At 41.1% G+C, this 18,750-nt stretch overlaps 1 protein-coding gene across 1 annotated transcript in view; it reads left to right on the top strand.

Moving 5' to 3' along the window:
* Positions 1-1,227: 1,227 nt before the first annotated feature.
* NEK11 (NIMA related kinase 11) overlaps positions 1,228-18,750 on the top strand; it is a gene marked incomplete at both ends in the record, with an annotated part of 63,569 nt that continues 46,046 nt past the window's right edge. Inside the window, 2 exons of the mRNA XM_080610513.1 lie at positions 1,228-1,397; positions 14,724-14,889. Coding sequence (XP_080466639.1) covers positions 1,228-1,397; positions 14,724-14,889 — 336 coding nt within the window. The remainder of the gene's footprint in view (positions 1,398-14,723; positions 14,890-18,750) is intronic.

Below are 18,750 nucleotides of genomic sequence, written 5' to 3'. Positions count from 1 at the left end.
CTGTGTGTGTTAGGAAGTGAAGGTGGTGACATGGATCCAGTAGTTATACAGCTTTTAAAATGAATCAGTTTGTCATTTCTCTTCGAAAACATCAAGAAGCAGCATTTTGATGTTAAAATGCTATGGTGAGCAAACCCAGTGTGCGCACACTGCACTGCAGCAGACAGTGCTGATAGCAGTATTCATTGTAGGGTCTGACAACATCTGTATTTGTTCCAAAGGATCCAAGCACAAATGATGCAGGTAGCATTATATGTAGGCAAAGTAATGTTGTTTAATCGTGTGCAGCAAAACACCTACCCTTTATCATTTGGAATGAGGAAGGTTGAGTAAACAGTTATTCAGAGCTCATGTTCAGTTATTGGAAGCCACACAAACACTAGAGGTTGGCCTTTGTGGTCCCTGTGTTTGCATAATGAGGACCTCAGACAAGAGTTCCGAATCCAAGTGACATTGTTAGAAGGGTGGGTCAGGAGAGAATTGTTACAGCAAAGGAGGAATGAAGAGCTTCTGGCACAATTGGGTTTTACTGAAAGCCTGTGGACATGTGGGCAGCATGAAACTCCAGTTTTAGTGGTCAGTCACACAGAAGCTATGAGGCCAGCACTGAAACACAGGGTGAAATCTGAGGGCAGATGGAAGAGCAGAGAAAACAGCTTTGTAGTTATAGATGGGAGTGACTCTTATTACAAGTGGAGAGTATGCTTCAGTATACACAACGATCATGAAACACAAACTGACTTGTATCCTGAAACACAGAAGCTTTTGGTGTCAGGTACTGGGGTGGTGAGGAAGAGTGCCATTCCTAGGGGAACTGTCAGGTGAAACACAGGTGTAGTTATCTCTGCAAACAGCACTTGAAACTTTTAAGTAAACTAATGTATAAGCACCTGCATTTAATTCCTCCTGTGTTATCAGTTCAGCGAGTGCATTTAAGGCTGATTGAGAGGATGGCTGACAACCTCACATCAACATTATCTAGAGTTTCTTTATCAAGTCTGCTGCCCACAGCTTAGCAACTAATGACTCCACTTAATTTGTCTTCTGCTGCAAGCTGAGTGCTGTAAGCACTGCCATAGAATTAAATGAAGACTTTAATAAGAATGATACCGTGACAAATAGTGTTTTTTAGTGTTTCAAGTGTTTCCTGTGAGCATCCGTGGAAGAGTGAAAGGATTGGAAAGCTGTGCTCTAGAGAAATTTGTGTGGTTTCTGTTACACAGAGAAATGCTGAAGTTTCAAGAAGCTGCTAAGCATGTCAGTGTTGCCAGATTGAATTGTGCTCGCTCAGACGCTGTGATTGCTAGAAGATACACTGTTCAGAGGAAACTTGGCAATGGAAGCTTTGGAAGCGTGTATCTGGTTTCTGACAGAAAAGCAAAACAAGGAGAAGAATTGTAAGTAAACCCTTCATATACTTTGAGTAAAACTGATTGGAACGCATTTCCTGCACTGTAGATGTTTTCTTTGTGTCTCATCTCTCAGTTTGGTGTGCCGTTGTAGCCTTAACTGTTAAGCTGTAGGGAGGACATAAGATAGGTGCAGACTTTATGCAGACTCAGCATTTCAGCTGTGTCTGTTGCTTAAAATGGTTTATCTGACATGTCTATCTTATTGTGCTTTTCTCTAAGTCCTGTTTAATTTACCTGTGCAAGGCAGAGTGGAGGTAGGAGAATCTCAGACCCTCATCCCCATAGTGATATGCACCTTTGAAGCTTTGTAACACAAAACCAGTCAAAGTATATTTAACTTACCTATACCCCAGTGTCGCACCATAGACAAGTTGCTAATGCAAGATATACACTGTGGAAAAGACCCTTGTATTTACTCAGAACAGTGGTAAATTTTATCATTGTCCTGACAAGAAGCAGGGCAAAGGTATATGAGAGGCTTCACAAATTTGCTGCTTGTCTTTGTAACAAAATCGTTTGTTAAAGGCTTAAAGCTTTATACTTCATAATTTCTCACTCTTAGAACTCAATATAGTGAAATGTAGGTCTTCACGTATTTGCTGCTATAGCACAAGCTGCCAGACCTCAAAACCAAGGAATGTGGGCTTTGCCTTTAAGTAGTTACTATCTCTGTGAGTATCAGGTGGCATGTTCTTTTTTGGTTTATCGGTCTCTTTTTGTTACTACAACAAAATTTAACAAGCCAAGGTGCTAGTGCAATACTGCAGTTCATCCTGCCCATCACTAGAGGGTACTTGCGTATCGCAGTTACTTATTCCTCAAATGCAGAAGGATGAGCGTATTCCCACAACTTTATATCACTGCTAACAGGTGACAAAAATACTGGCCCAGGTGAACATGGAAACTCAGGTACCATAACTAGATAGAGAATAGATACTTTCTTCTATTTAAAAGTACTTGTTTCTTACGGTGGTAAAATATACTAGAAATCACATTCTCCACGCTACTTTGAACTCAGAAAATAAGCTCTTACGAAAGTGTACTGGTTACTGCTTCTGTTCCATTTTTAATTGGGAAGTACGTATATATATTGAATGAAAGAATAGGTGGTTATGTTTTTTACTCATCTGAAAGCACTTTGGCAAAAATAAAAAGGAATTGAGATATTTTGGTCCCAAATGACCTCAGTGGAAATAGAAGCCTATTTGTATTGTTTCAGAGATACAATCATAGAATAGTTAGGGTTGGAAAGGACCTTAAGATCATCCAGTTCCAACCCCCTGCCATGGGCAGGGACACCTCACACTAAACCATGTCACCAAAGGCTCTGTCCAACCTGGCCTTGAACACCGCCAGGGATGAAGCATTCACAACTTCCCTGGGCAACCCATTCCAGTGCCTCACCACCCTCTCAGTAAAGAATTTCTTCCTTATATCCAATCTAAACTTCCCCTGTTTCAGTTTGAACCCATCACCCCTTGTCCTATCAGTGCAGTCCCTGATGAAGAGTCCCTCTCCAGCATCCTTGTAGCCCCCTTCAGACACTGGAAGCTGCTCTGAGGTCTCCACGCAGCTTCTCTTCTCCAGGCTGAACAGCCCCAATGTTCTCAGCCTGTCTCCATACGGGAGGTGCTCCAGTCCCCTGATCATCCTCGTGGCCCTCCTCTGGACTTGTTCCAACAGCTCCATGTCCTTCTTATGTTGAGGACACCAGAGCTGCACACAATGCTCCAAGTGAGGTCTCACGAGAGCAGAGCAGAGGGGCAGGATCACCTCCTTCGACCTGCTGCTCACGCTGCTTTTGATGCGGCCCAGGATACGGTTGGCTTTCTGGGCTGCGAGTGCACACTGAAGCCGGCTCATGTTCATTTTCTCATCGACCAACACCCCCAAGTCCTTCTCCACAGGGCTGCTCTGAATCTCTTCAACAGGGAGATGATACAGAGCATCCTGAGATAAATACAGTCTGAACTCAGCCACAGAGAGCTCCCTGAAAATTGCTATAAAGTGCTGTGAAAGAGCATAGCAATAAGTTGTAAGAATACAAATTCCCAAGAAGAGTGACATCTTGGATATTGGTACAGGAGCTGCTTGGGGCTATCTTTTTCAATTTTCCATGAGTGCAATATCTACTGAATGAGTTAATGCAGAGACTGACAGTGGTTATGATGTAATTTCACGTGTGCTCAGCAGAGCTTTTGCCTTATTTTAGAAACAGTTTTGGGGCGTGTTTTGTACTTTGCTAGTCCTCAAGGATCTTGGCTGTCATGATCAAAGTGTTATACACAGAGTTGCTTCAGCCTGGGGGGGAGAGAGAGATGATTATTTGGGCCATGCACGGCCAGGTTGGATAGGGCTTGGAGCAACCTGCTCTAGTGGAAGGTGTCCCTGCCCGTGGCAGGGGGTTGAAACTGGAGGAGCTTTAAGGTCCCTTCCAAGCCAAACCAGTCTGGGGTTCTATGAATCAAAGATAGAAGTTCCTGCAATTTATGTGGAAACAGACAGCTGAGTAGAGAACAAAATGGATGCTCTCAGAAAGAGAAAGGCCAGAAGCTGGGAGACTCTTCACAATGAAAGAAGTTTCTCATGCACTAGACAGTCCACACAGGAAAAAGATCATCAATTTCCCGCTGTTTTGGAAGAAACTATGGTCAGAATTTATATCATCTTAGTTAATATAAGAGTTAAACACAAGAGATGTATGAAAGCAAGCTGCTTAATTCCTGTTTACACAGGGTGGCTTGGTTTGTGTGTTATGTGGTACTTTCCCTGTTAGATGCTTGCAAATCTTGTTTTGAGCCAGGTACTGTACATTCACTAAACCCAACATTGAATTGCTTAACGTTGACGCTGTCTTTCCATTCTAGTGAGCTCTGGCAAATTTTTATCTCACATTGCAAAGTAATTTAGCTGATATGTAACTCGAGTCCAGATAAGTGTTGGATGCTCCTGCAAGTATTTGCTGTGGTTTTTAATCGTTTTCACATTAGTCTGAGTCAGATTAGGACTGAGTTTAGGCCTGATAGATGGGGATGAACATCACTAGGTGCTTGTTAGTGGAGTTTCACATATTTTTAGAGGCTCTGGGTTTGGCTCTTTTAAGAAGAAAAAATGGTAGCTTTATTCTGGGTAAAAAACTACACCTTATGTGGTTTTGTTCATTTTTCTCTTTTTCTTCTGTAAAGTTGCACCTAAGTGTCACTTTTTTCTTCTTTACATTTGTACAATTTAATGTCACTAGCAAAGGTTAAACAATGCTACTCAGCTACTTGGTTAGACCCATGAATGCCCACTACTGAACACTGTCCATTCTGAATGGCTCTTTGCATGCATTTAGCACCTTTATTGTTCTGGGTTGTAAAAGCACTTTTCAGGGCTGTGAAGTGGTTTTATCCAGTTTTCAAATGGGCATTAAACAGGGAGATTAAACAGTTTGCCTGTGCTCGTGTAGCAAGGCTGTGCGGAATAACTGGATCACTGCTTGAGAAACTGTTCTTGGTATCTTCATGTTGCTAAGGTGTTAGCAGAACTTTCAGTTACACTGTGGGTGTTTAATCCTCTGCTAGAGCCTGATATCATGGGGGCCAGTTCTATAGTTTGGAAACAAGCTGTTCTGTATGTGGCAAAACAGATGCCTAGTTTCCTGTAGACTTGCATCCTCAGTTCTCCTAAGCCCTACTTTTCCATCACATGTTAAATGCCCCCTCTTTGCTTTTACTTTCCCTAATTGCAGCTGCGGGTTCTCCCTTCCCTCTTCTACCCCTCCAGTATTTGTATTTTCCCTCTGCTTTCCTTCATTAGCGGTTGCAAGAAAAGCAGGTCAGGCCATGGTGGTCCCTGAGCGTGTGCACTGGTGAGATGATTGATGTTTACTACCTACCTTCTGTTCTCTGCTAACATATAGTATGTAAGTGCTTTGGAGAGTATTTGGTTTTATCTTTGTGGGGTTTCTTGTGTGTCTCGTTTGGTTGTTTGGTTTTTCTTTTCCAGATTAAGACTTGCATATGAGTTTGCAAAAATCTACCTTAGTTTTTGAGGAGCTTTCTTTTGTTCCTGGACATCATGGACCTGGAGCTACCCGAAATAACCAGATAACTTGGTTTGTATAAAGGAAGTAGCAGGACTGTACCAGCATTTTTACAGCAAAGAGTAATATCCCTGCAGTCACTTCTATCCTAGTCTCCCAGAGTAAGTTATCAGCTAATTAGAACAGGTAATTGTGGTTAAAGACCAAGTGTTATATGGCAGAGTTTTATGTTTAGCAGTAGTCTTCAAGGGCAGTTCTATCACTTATAGACAATGAATGTCCTAATCAATTGTGCCAAGTGAAGCTCTGGTTTAAGTTTCACTAAGTGGAGTACGCAGTAGGCAATAGGGACTTCTAGTTCATAAATATTCACAAGGTGCTTTATGTCCCTGTGGTGGAAAGCACACGCTGGGAAGTGCCCAGCTCCCTGGACTGCTCCCCTGTGTGGTGATTGTGGGGTGCCAGGTCAACTTCGGCATCTGACTTGCGTTGTGCCATTAATCCAGACTCACGCTATGATTCCTTGGAAACTGTGCACTTTGCTAAATAATTTATCATGTGACTTTCAATTATTAATGATTTCTTATAACAAATGGAATAGAATCTAAGGATGGAAGAGTTCTGTGACTTGTGAATATCCAAGCAACAAACAGCGGACTGCTGTGTCGTCAAATCCGTGTGTTTGCTGCCTGTTTGCTTCACTGAAGGTATTCCAGGGGAATGCTTTTTGGTACTGGATTGATTAAAACAGTAACAAATGACTCCCTGCCAGTGGTCGTGTGCATGTTCATCTAATTGTGCTGCTTTCGTTTTCCCTTCTCCCTCGTTTAATAAAAAAATCCTAGAAGCTAAGACTAGAATCTGTCAGGTTATTTTATATTTGTGAACAGATATTCATGATCTCCTTGGAAACTGAACAAAGGTGCATTTCCTATAGGACCTTCCTGATTGCTGCTTATTTTTAAATGAGCTTTTCTCAGCGAGCCATCTTTTGCTTGGTTCAGTGAAGTGTGCCTCTGCTCCTTTGTGTAAAGCTCCAGCTACCACGTATCCCATTATAGGGACCCTTCACTGAACAGTCCTGCTGGATCGGAGGGCATTTCGACTGACTTGTTGAGGGAACCATGCCAACAGCATCACGGGGACCCCTCAGCGTCCACTTTATTCGAGCATTCTAACCACGTCTTTGATTTATTGAAGTGGGAGGCAACGTGCCTTAAATAAAGCATTGCTTGGGTTTACTCTCAATCTCATTCCCCCTAGAGCTGAGCTCCTGGGAGCTGTGCAGCAGCACCCGCCACATTTGGATCTTGTGTGCGGGCAGTGAGGGTGATGATGGTTGAGGTTTGAAATTGCTTACGAGCAGCACTTTCAACACTGAGCGGAGAATTGTCCTTAAGCTATGGTTGGTGAGTTACTGGCTCCTTGAGGCACAAGGCTGAGACAGATTTTAGTGATTTTGTAACTAATCAAATGCCTCGAGATCACTTCTGTCTCATTCACTTTGCTGAAATGGATGTTTAGGTTTTAGCATTTGTAAGCTAGCTTTAGTGGGAAAATGCAGAGATGCAGAATTATTCCTTTAGACTGAACTGTGACCACCTGCCTCAAAGATACAGTCTGGTTTTGCAGTGTTTGAAAGCACCCATCAAACTGCCTTGTGTTACTCTTGCTGGCAAAGTGTTTTCTCTTAAGTCTGCATTACGGATGTTGTGACTCCTATGCAGAACGAGCCTCCAGCTCTTTGTTGCATTCAGTCCATTGTTATGAGAAAACTGCTGCAGTGGAATTCTGGGTGGATTTGCTGGACAGTCAGTGCATTTTTCATTCCTTTTTATTTATTCATTGTTGGTTGTGCTGATGTGACACATTAGTGAGTGTGATTCCCAGTTCAATGTCCTTCTTCCATGCATTGCATTCTAAATAACATCATGTGCTCTAAAATAGCTTCTCAGTGTTGCTGGGGGGTTGCTTCAGTTCTGGATTTCATGTGTTTCATGGATTTCTAAGACCACAGGATCATACTCAGGAGGCCTAGAATGTATGAAAAGATTTTAATCTAACAATAGATAGAATTAATTTCCTCCCTTTGCCTTTGATTATAGACAATGTAGTAATATCCTTTTGTAAATCTAGAAACTCTGCCTGTATCTCTTTCTTTCTCTCCCCCCTGCCCTTTTAATTCAGTACATCTCAGAAATAAACACTGAAGGAGATGCCTGCTGGAAAAGGACACGTAGGAGGAGTGAATTTTCCCATTCAAGTTGCAGCGATTAGTATTTAAATGACTTGTGGGAATTAGTTCCGCTGAAGGGACTGGACTGTTGACATAAATATCTGTGCAGCATTGAAAGGAACATAATTCTGCTTACAAATATGTTTGCATTCGGGAAAGAAACCGTCGAGTTTTGCGTTAGGAAATGGTTTAGTTGAATTTCTATGGAATGCATTCTTATAGCGGTTATCAGTGTGTTGGGTTTCCCTTTGCAACCCCTGGTTTTCCAAACCGTCTGCTTTCTGTAAACTGATGCACGTCGATCAGGTGATAATGAGGGTCTTTCCTCAAAATTTCTAATTGAAATTAATGTCAAAATGCAACCTAATTCCTCTACAAGGAAAATTCCTTGAAGGCTGGAAGTTGAAGAAATGCAGCATGTCAGTCGCATGGTGTTTAATCGTATTATGACGCTTGAAAACGAAATAGTTCTCCTGTTTCTGGAAGGGGACATTACAATTAGCAGAGAGCAGTTAGTAGTGAAATGCATCAAGTATGTGTAATGAAATCACAATGGAGACATGCCTGGATTAGATGATTCGATGTTTCATGGAGTTAAGTCTTCAGAGATACAGAGAATGAAGAAATTCTTTAGTCCTTGTCACATTCCTCTCCAAAATTCCGTTCTGGTTAGTGATGGTGTGGCCCTTAATTACATCCTTAAACGAGAGTAGGCAGAAAAAACATGAATGAACAGTAGATGGTGATAATGCAACATGTAGAGATGAAGAGTTGCTAAAACAGGTCCATTCACAGGTATTTAGTCTGTAGCCCATAGTAATTGTTAATAATTTACCTGAGTAGACACTATTTTTTTCAGTTCAATCACAGTCCATTACTATTGGATTTAGAGCTGAATCATATCAATAGACTATAAATCTAATTACTTTTTTTGCTTTTTCATTTCTGTTTAGGAAAAAAAACCTGAAAATATGGCTTTAGAGAGAAATTCTTCCTTTATTAATCAGTGCCCACTTCTATTTTGTAATTTGTAATCCAAGTGCCCAAAAGAATGATTCAAAATAAACACAGTCTAAGTAATGTGAATGGATGCTTTTGTGCGGTAGTAATACGGCTTGTTCAGTTCTGTGGGGGATAACACAAGTGCTCTGCTTGCCTTTGTATCCCTTGAAGCTCCTTTATTTCAACAGTGTTCCCTTTCATGCTCCAGCAAATGTATTCTGTGTTTCTTTGGGATCCTAATTAGGAACTGTTAATTTTCAAATAGCCATAAAGCGTTTCCATCATGACCTGAACTGTTCGGTGCCCATGTGTATGTTAGGGCATTTGAACATTAGGCACCTCAATGAAATGTTTGGAGGTGCTCTAATTGTGACTTGCAGGTGGAAATGAAAAGTGAATCATCCATTTCACATAGAAATTTACACCATCTCATCGCCATGCAAAGATAAGCACAGTTAAATTCAGGTGCTTATTCAAAGCATGAAGTGATATTTAATCCATTTACAGATATTACAATGCTCATATAGCGATTGAATTCTTAGTGGTTAAGTCAGGGGTTCTCAATATTTCTGGATGTTGATGCAGTGCATGAATAGGCTGTTTTGGAGGATGGGAAAAAACAATTGTTGATGGCTGTTACGGCTTTACTAATACATCAATAGTGTTCATGGGGATGACAAACGAAGCCCAGCACTTGATTTGAGGAGTTGTGCAGCAATACTTAGGATTGAAATGGGTTTATGGCTTGAGTAATACGTCAGTAATGGGGATGATATAAGGAAGCCAAGAGACGATTTGAGAAGTTATGTAGTAATGCTAAGGTTTGAAACGTTTTGGTTAATGACTAAACATATGTATGTAAGTAAGAACAGCAAACAGCACTCATTTCTTTTTCACTGGAAGTGTGGAAATCGTCTTGATTTTCCTCGAGAAATCATGTGCTCTTAATTTACTGTGTTTTTTTCCTTACTAAAACCAGGTATTCATGCTAGGTAGGACTGGTTTGTGCATGGTGACTTTTTGCATTTCATGGTTTCACCACCTGCTTCTTTCCCTGCGATAGATGTGTATCTTTAACATGTCTGAGCATGCAGTTACTGTTGCTCCAAATATAATGGATAAAATGGAAAGAATGGTTATCTGAATTTCTGTTAGTAAGGTGTAAACTGCAGGAAAACCAGTCACTGATGCCGGGCAGAGAAATCTGGTAAGACTATTGGTAATGGGATAGCTGTGTGTATGATGGGTAAGGATTAGATGAAAATTACAGTGGAACTAAAATATCAGCCCAAGTGAGGGAGTAGATTCCAGGCAATAGGGTGCCATATGAAATCCTTGATATGTGGTATCCTTGTTACTGAACTTCCCAAACAGCTTTAATACTGTGGGAGCTGTTGTACAGACCGAATTTGTGTATAAACAGCCTTAACGTATACATACCTTAAGGTGCTGAAACACCTTGCTGTGGCCTTTCAATACCTTAAAGGGGACCTACAAGAAACCTGGAGAGGGGCTTTGGATAAGGGTGACAGGACAAGGGATATGGCTTTAACCTGCCAGAGGGGAGACTGAGATGAGCGCTTAGGCAGAAGTTCTTCCCTGTGAGGGTGCTGAGGCGCTGGCACAGGGTGCCCAGAGAAGCTGTGGCTGCCCCATCCCTGGCAGTGTTCAAGGCCAGGTTGGACACAGGGGCTTGGAGCAACCTGATCTAGTGTGAGGTGTCCCTGCCCGTGGCAGGGGTTGGAGCTGGATGAGCTTTGGGGTCCCTTCCAGCCCGAATCATCTATGAGGGTTGTTGCCTCTTCTTCATTTTGGTCCCCATTTTTAGTATGAGACCTTCTCACTTTGCCATTTGATAAACAGAATCTAAGACTTCATTAGTTAGACAGGCAATCCTTTATTGTTTATGACCAATTGCAGACCTAATTACAGAGCTGGTATGAGGTGATAACGTTTTTCCAGACTCACATCTAGTCCTTGTACTGAGGAGTTATGAGGATGAAGATACGGTTCTACAAAGGTCAGAGTGGACAGAAATATGATACACAGTTGTGGGTTATGCCACAAGTCTCTATACTGATGTCTTGGAAATAGGAACTAAATGGGATGACAAGTTCCCAGCTTTGCAGACTGCTTACCTGCTAGCAGCCCTTGATAATCTCAGGTTGCAATTAAAACTGAACAACTGCCTGTGTAAAATGAGGTGCCTATTTGGTGACAAAAATGCAAATTTTGATCCTATATTCCTAGAATGCACTTTCTCTTTGCTATTCTCGAAGACCTGTTTATCTTGACATGTAAAGAGATAGGTTTCTTTTACTTCATTATCCGCAAGCAAGTGTACCTAGTTGATAATTCATGTCATGGTTTGGTCCAAAAGCGGAGTGCATTTTGGGAAAGGCAGCCTTCTTTTAAGAGTTGCATCTGAGCCAGTAAAGCAAATTATGTAATAATAAAGTGTGTCATCAGCATAAACAAATAGCAGATGGTTTGTAAAACGTTTAATTTGAGATCAGTGCAAACAGACTGAGATAAACACTGCTGTGGAGCATTGTCAGTCACTAGTGAAGCTCGAAAAGGGATTCCCACCGTGTGTCCATGTCCTGGAGGATTCCACCTTCGTGCTTGTTTTCTCTTGGTTTAAGTCTCTCATGTAGTTTTCCCACTGCGATGCTATTCCCTGTACCATACTCAGCTTCCTGTAGGACTGGGTGTAAATAGTGAAGCTGGAGCTTTTTGCTGTTACAATGTGAATGCATTCACTGCAAGACTCAGTTGTGGTCAGTTCGAGATCAAGTTCAAAGAGTCTGTGCTATTAAATTGCAAGGCTAGGTTGGTTGTTTTGGGTTTTTTTTTTTTTCCCTACACAGTTAAAATCTAGAGGGTATTGTTCTGTATTTAAGAAATTTGCTAGCGCTTCTATAACCAAGGTTTCTGGTTGTGTGTTCACTGCCATTTTATCTTGTCTTTAGGGACATTTATTTATAAGAATAAATAGATAAATTTAAATTAGTGCATCTCTTTCAGCATCATATCAAAAGGGGTAGTTTTAAGTGTTGTATTTGGAAGGCACCTACGTTTTAGTGGTTTTGCCTGTTTTTCAGTATGTACCACTTAGGTCTATGATTTCTTAGGTCATGCAAATAGTTTTGGACCTTTTAAATGCTGCAGGAAATACAGGCGCAGGGTTTATGAAGAATCTTGACTTTCAGGTGGACCTGCTCTTCTCCAGATGGAGTCTTGACAAAATCTTAACAGGTCAGGCTATTATTCCCAACATTCATACTAAATGTTCATGTCACAAGCTTCAAAAGGTTTGCTTAAAATACCTTGTGTTACCTATGCTTCTAAACTGTTAAGTGCATGCAGACTTTCAGCAGATGATACACAAGTGCTATGGCTGAATTATGAGCAATAGTAACCTACCCTTTACTATAAACCAACCTTAAAATGCAGGTGTTTGGACCATATAAACAGAAACACTGTCTCCTTCAAAGCATAGAGCTGGATTCTCTTGGTAGAGAAATGCAGTCAGGATTGTTTAGCTAGGAGATGTTTGTTATTTCTTGTGGTTTCTAACCTTTTTTTATCAGTTTATGGATCTATCTGACATCAGCAGAGATGCCAAATTTGGGTTATCTTACGAGTCCTGTAAATCACAGAAAGTGCCCATTTTAGCTGCCTGGTTAGGTGGAAGTTACTTGTGTAAATACTGAAACGGGGTAGGGTACACACTCTTTAAGTGTTTTGTGCATTGGAAAGTATAGTTCATTTATACAGATGAATCTCTGCCTGAAGACTTTTAGCTTCATGGTTTTCTTCTACAGCTATCAGAAAAGAGCCACTATAGATGAGGAGAGTTGTCCATTCTTTCTGTGAGGCTTCTGAGACTTTCACATAACTTTTTGGTCAGTACTTAATACAGAGGTTTTTTAAGCATGCATCTGAAGGGGGGCTATAGGGATGCTGGGGATGGACTCTTCATTAGGGACTGAAGTGATAATAGGACAAGGGGTAACGGGTTCAAACTGAAACAGGGGAAGTTTAGATTGGATATAAGGAAGAAGTTCTTTACTGTAAGGGTGGTGAGGCACTGGGAAGCTGTGAATGCTTCACCCCTGGTGGTGCTCAAAGCCAGGTTGGACAGAGCCTTGGGTGGCATGGTCTAGTGTGAGGAGTCCCTGCCCATGGCAGGGGGTTGGAACTGGATGATCTTAAGGTCCTTTCCAACCCAAACCATTCTATGATTCTGTGCATTTTCAATTTTGAACTGTATTTACTGAAGTAGACATTAAAAAGTTTGCGTTTAACATGGAGTCTTATATTAAATGCAGTAAAATCAGACCTTATCTACATACAGAAACAGTATGCACGTACACCAGTGGCATGTGGATATGCTTAATCTCAATTGCGTAGATGCACACAACTTACAGCTCTGGATATGAATTAACGCTGCGTAGCAGCAACCCAAAACATGTTTACAAAAAGTGCATTCTCCTGATTTCTTCTTCTGGGAATGAATTTATATAAGAAAAATGCCTGCCTTGTTGTGTGACAGCTGATGACAGCTTCAGAATCACCCGGTGACTAAGATGACAAGCTATCCCTCCACATCCACATAGGAGGCTTTTATAGTTGTCTTGTGTATACAAGAAACTTGTCTTGAGTGGTGTTTTAAAAAGGACTCACTGCTTGTCAGTCCTGTGATGTGATCTAGATGAAGGAAGGGGTAATGTCCCCACGTCAATGATGAAAAGATTGCAGTATGTATTAACCTGTCTGTGTAGCATGCAGCTTGTCTGGAGAGATGCAGGCAAATCCAACAGTGTATTCTGTTCATCACGCTGCCAGATGGGGGTTAGGGAAGTTTACATCGAAATTCATGAGTTGTTAGTCAGAAACTGATGGGTGAGATGAGGAAGAAATCTTTTTATGAAGAAATACAGCTTTTTTTTTCCTTCAATCAAGCAAATTACTGTAGTTTTATTGCTGTCATGTGTAACTACTGGGACTTTACAAGCATGCAGTGTTGAACGGGGTAATTACTAAAAGGACTGTGAAGACACCGCTTCAGTGTGGGACTTACCTTCCATGTGTTCAGAAGTTATTGGAAATTCATCACTTTGGTTCAGTAAAATGCTATGATATTCTCTAGTAGTCTTAAACAGCACCTTCAGACATAGACCACATAGATCTGTACTTCGGTGCTGGTAAAGGAGGTGGAAGTGGTATCCCTTTGTGTGCTGTGTGCCTCTTTTAAACGCTTCATCAGGAAGATCACAGCAAAACAAGCTTCCTCAAGCGTCCCTTTCTCCAGGCCAAGCTGACAGTAAACTCCCCAACTCCAGGTTCTTGTATAGAGCTAAGTCTGAACTGTAAATTCTCCTCTGACACATTCACATTCACAATGCTGAACACTGAAAACTTAGAGTCCATCGAAACAGTAGAATGAAGTTTCAGCCACAAATCCGGATGTGCTCTTTTTGCTTAGGGGTTCAGGCGAAGGGCAGGCTGATTTTCAGGGAAAAAGGAAGAGGCATCCTGAGTTTATAGCCAGGAAAACTCACGGAAATGCTACCTTCTGTGTGATTTTCCTCATGGTTCCATGGAGAGACTGTGGCAAAAGCCACAAAACCAGTTCCTCGCTGCTTCTTATTTCACACATGAATATCGAGCATATGCTCCGAGTGGGTTTGAAATCACTTAGACTTGACTTTTTATTTATGTTTGTTATTATGCATTAATCCGTAGCACTGAAAACATGTCATGAAGGGAACGGTGCAGTAGGGAACTAGTGGGAAAAATACTTGGAAATGGTATATTTAAAATGTTGTTTGATCGCTATGGTGACTAACGTATTTATTTGCATTTTAAGGCATTCTTCTGTTTGCCCATATTTTCCTCATCATTTCATGTTGCCAAATATTTGGTTTGTGTTATTTTGCATTTCAAGAAATCACGATTATTTTTTTTTTTGAGCATTACATGATTTTATATTTGATATTTTTCAGGTTTGATTAATACAAAGATTTCTTTTTTCCTCTAGAAAGGTTCTAAAGGCAATCTCTGTTGGAGACTTAAAGCCTAATGAAACAGTTGAGGCAAATCTGGAAGCACAGCTACTCTCCAAATTAGACCATCCAGCCATTGTCAGATTTTATGCAAGCTTCGTGGAGCGAGATGGTTTCTGCATTATCACTGAATACTGTGAGGTGAGACTTGTAGCTTACTTTGGAGCAATGTGACAGGATGTGTGCTTTAAAACAGTGTCTTAAAAGAAGTCTAGCCCGGTCTTTTTAATGTTTTAATTTGATTTAGTTTCCCTTTGTTTCTTATGGTATTGCCTGCTCCTTGTTAGGTGTATCTCAAGTAAGCAATGTTATCTGCTCACAGGAGACACACTGCTCACAGGCAAACAAACCCCAGAGGAGGAATTTTTAAACACAAAGTTCATTTTGTTCACTGTAATCAGCATTGGAAGAAGGATTTAAATGCAGACACATTGCCAGATCTGTGGGTGAGCTCAGAAAGGTTGTGCCATGTACTACTGATAGGTAAGACAGGATGAGAGGAGTGGACATGGAATGAAATCTGATGTAAATGAGGAAGGGAGAACTCGCTTGTGATTTGGAGGGGATTACAAGAAGCTTAAGCCTGATCATGTGGATGATGAGTTTGATAGCAACATTGTCTTTATGAAGTGAAGAATAGAGCAAGTCAAAGACCAGGGTGTAGCAGATCCAACAAATATTAAAGCAGGATGTACTGCAGTATAGTTACCTTTCTTTTTTGACTCCAGCATTTGGTTTAAAAGCTAAAATCTGTCTTGAGTCTTTAAAATAGGAATTTAAACATAAAAAAAAAAAAAAAGCCAGCTTTTTAGGGGTTTATGAAAAACAAGTGTCTCTACTGTATTAAATATAGATGTACCTGCAGCAATCTTTATGCAAACCTGTGAAGCAGACTCCTCAGTTGTGCTCTGATAGACATTTCAAATGCTTTGGAAGCTAATGACCTTGGACGGCTGGGTTACCTGTCCACAAATCAGACTGGTATCAACTAACCACATTTCTCCAAACATTTGGCTTTGGTGTGTATAATTAAAGAAGTCCAGTTCTTGCCAGTCATTGATTCCTTAGAAGCTCTCTTTGATGACAGTTAAATGCCTATTTATTGCTGGGATTCAATCTGAATATTTATTCAAGTATTATTTTGACAGCCATGTAGAAGCTCTTTGCATCCTTCCTTGCATGTCTGACAGCTGGGGCTTGAGAGTGTTGCCAACTCTCTGTGGAAATCCAGCGCTCAAGACTGAAGGATTATTCAAACTGCACAGATACTGCCATACGCTAAGATTAATTTCCTCTATACTAGCAGTAGAAAGTGGGCCAACATGAGATCAGTTAAGCCTATAGAAATAAAGGAGCCTCTTTCAACAGCATTACAGAGCTGGAGCAGCTGCTTTGGTCCACTGCTTTTCAGTCTTTTTCTGTCTCTCTTTGTTTTTAGCTCTTTCCCATCGGAGGTAAAGTTGCAGATGAATAAAAAAGAGCATGATAGCAGTCACCAGGGTCATCATAAGCTGCTGTAGCACCTCAGTATTTCTTTTATCAAGTCGACTACCCTGCATGAAAATGTTTCTGTGCAGAAACATTTGGAACTGGGAGTCAGAAACTCAGACACGTAAGAATGTATTAGAGCAAGGCAAAGGAAGGAGGAGGAAATGGACGTGTTCATTGTGCACCTGAATCTTTCCAGGTTTGAGTCCACTAGGTCACGCCAGAATGAAAGTTGGGAAAGGTCAGAAGCCCATCTGCGTGGACCAAAAGGACATAATAGGTAGTATCATTGCATTTAAGCAATTGCAGTGTATTTAATCAAATGTCCAGATAAAGAAAGTACAAAGCAAGTTTCATATAGTGCTTTTCTATTTTAGTTAGAGTATTTTCAGAAGACATGCTTTCATATCTGAAGGGGGCCTATAAGGATGGTGGGGAGGGACTCTTCATTAGGGACTGGAGTGATAGGACAAGGGGTGATGGGTTCAAACTGAAAGAGGGGAAGTTTAAACTGGATATAAGGAGGAAGTTCTTTACTGTAAGGGTGGTGAGGCACTGGCACAGGGTGCCCAGGGAAGTTGTGAATGCTCCATCCCTGGCAGTGTTCAAGACCAGTTGGACAGAGCCTTGGGTGACATGGTTTAGTGTGAGGTGTCCCTGCCCATGACAAGGATGATCTTAAGGTCCTTTCCAACCCTTATTATTCTATGATTCTATGATATTGACTTATCTATAACCTACCTTTGTACGTGGTGGGATTTGGATCTTTTTAACTAAAAGATGCCGGATTAAATCACACACAAATTGAAAATGAGAAAAATGTATTGCTACCTGATCCTTGTTTGGAAGTCTAGCTCATTTAGTTCCTCATGCATAGAATAATTACCAGATTTGCAGTAACTGGTACTCTTGGGCAGACTCAAAACATAGAATAAACATGAAGTTGGCATGGAAACAGAGCTATCCCCTGAGCCTTCTTCTGTTTGCTCCAAAGTACTGTGACTTATTCATTAGTCACAGTGCTTTGTTAATTCTTGCATGAGTAGCATAGAGTGAGCCTCCTGCACAGCTGCCCCATGCTATACCTGTCCTGTGAACAAAAGAGAACATTGGTCCCTGTTGCTCAGCTCAGTGTCTTTTATCATAACTGAATTCATTCAGAATTACAGAAAAGAAATATGTGTTCTGTTTTGATCTTGTTGAGCTTCTTTTCCTGAATCAAAAGCTTGCAGGCAATATAAATACTGGCAGACAAGGCAAATTTCAGCCAAAAATGTGCCTTCATGAGCCCTGTAATGTAAATTTTACTTCAATAAAATACAGTTTTTACAAAGTCACTTAAAAAGTTGCATAATTTGGTTATTGATAAGCCAGAATTAGCTGTACTTTCCCCCCAACAATTATTTCTGTCTCTTTACTGTGCTTTCAGCTGTGATGTGAGCATACATACGCTAAAGAAATCTCAGCAAAAGGAGTAACTAAAGCAATCAGTGCCTGTTCACGTTAGCGGCTCTAGATGCTAGCTGTTTTAAATAGATTACTGGCATGTTTGATATTCTTGATATTTAAATGGAAACTGCAGCTTGGAAACTCCCTATGTACTTAATTTGTTAAAATACATTTCTTATGAAGTTCATTATACTGACTGTCCCAAATGCAAAATCAGGTTAACAAACTTCTTCAAAGTTCCATGGCAGCAGTGTTTCATCTTCTATGATGTATTTTTTGTTTTCCTTTTTTAGACAAAAAAATCGAGGTGAAATTAATTGTAGGACATTGATACCAGTCTTTTCTACTTGAAGCTAAAAGCCATACAGTAACTTGAGGGCATGTGCAGTACTTTATTCGACTGCTTTTGTTCGCCTTAGGCTTAAAAAAGGAAATATCCCCAACCTAAGAGAGTATTCACTAGCCTAGATCTGTAGGTCCTATACTTCTTTTCTTTGCATCTTTCATGGCAATGTGTGATAGAGACAGGGGACACAATGGGACAGGGAGAAACGATAATTGTAGGCTGCTGCACTTTGTCCTCTCCTGGACAGTCCCTTGGGGCCAGTAGCCAGCTGTTTGAGCAGCCCTTATAGCTGTAGCCCCTCTAGGCTATTGCTGCAGTTGGCTCTGGGTTATCTGTGGCAGCCAACTGGAATAGGTGAGTCATTTCCATGGCAGGGGGGTTGGAACTGGATGATCTTAAGGTCCTTTCCAACCCAAACCAGTCTGTGATTCTATGATTATGTCCAAGGTGCGTGAGTAGGCTCAGGCACGGCCCATCTGGCTGCCATGCAGCAGCATCCAGCATCGATTTGTCTTTCCTTCCTCTGCTTTGCTGCAAGCAACCAGGGGAAAGCTGCTGAACATTTGGAGTTGCAAAGGGGAAGCAGCTGCAGAGAGCTCTAGGTTCCCAGAAGAGGTTCCCTGTGGGCTGCGGCGGGGAGGCATATGGGGAGCTGAAGCCGTATTCCCTTCCCTAGTGAGCAAGATGATTCAGGCATTGCAATTAGAAACAATTGCAGG

This window comes from Psittacula echo, assembly GCF_963264785.1.
Source record: "Psittacula echo genome assembly, chromosome: 2".
NCBI classification, from domain to species: domain Eukaryota; kingdom Metazoa; phylum Chordata; class Aves; order Psittaciformes; family Psittacidae; genus Psittacula; species Psittacula echo.
This window is presented reverse-complemented; position numbering and strand designations above follow the sequence as displayed.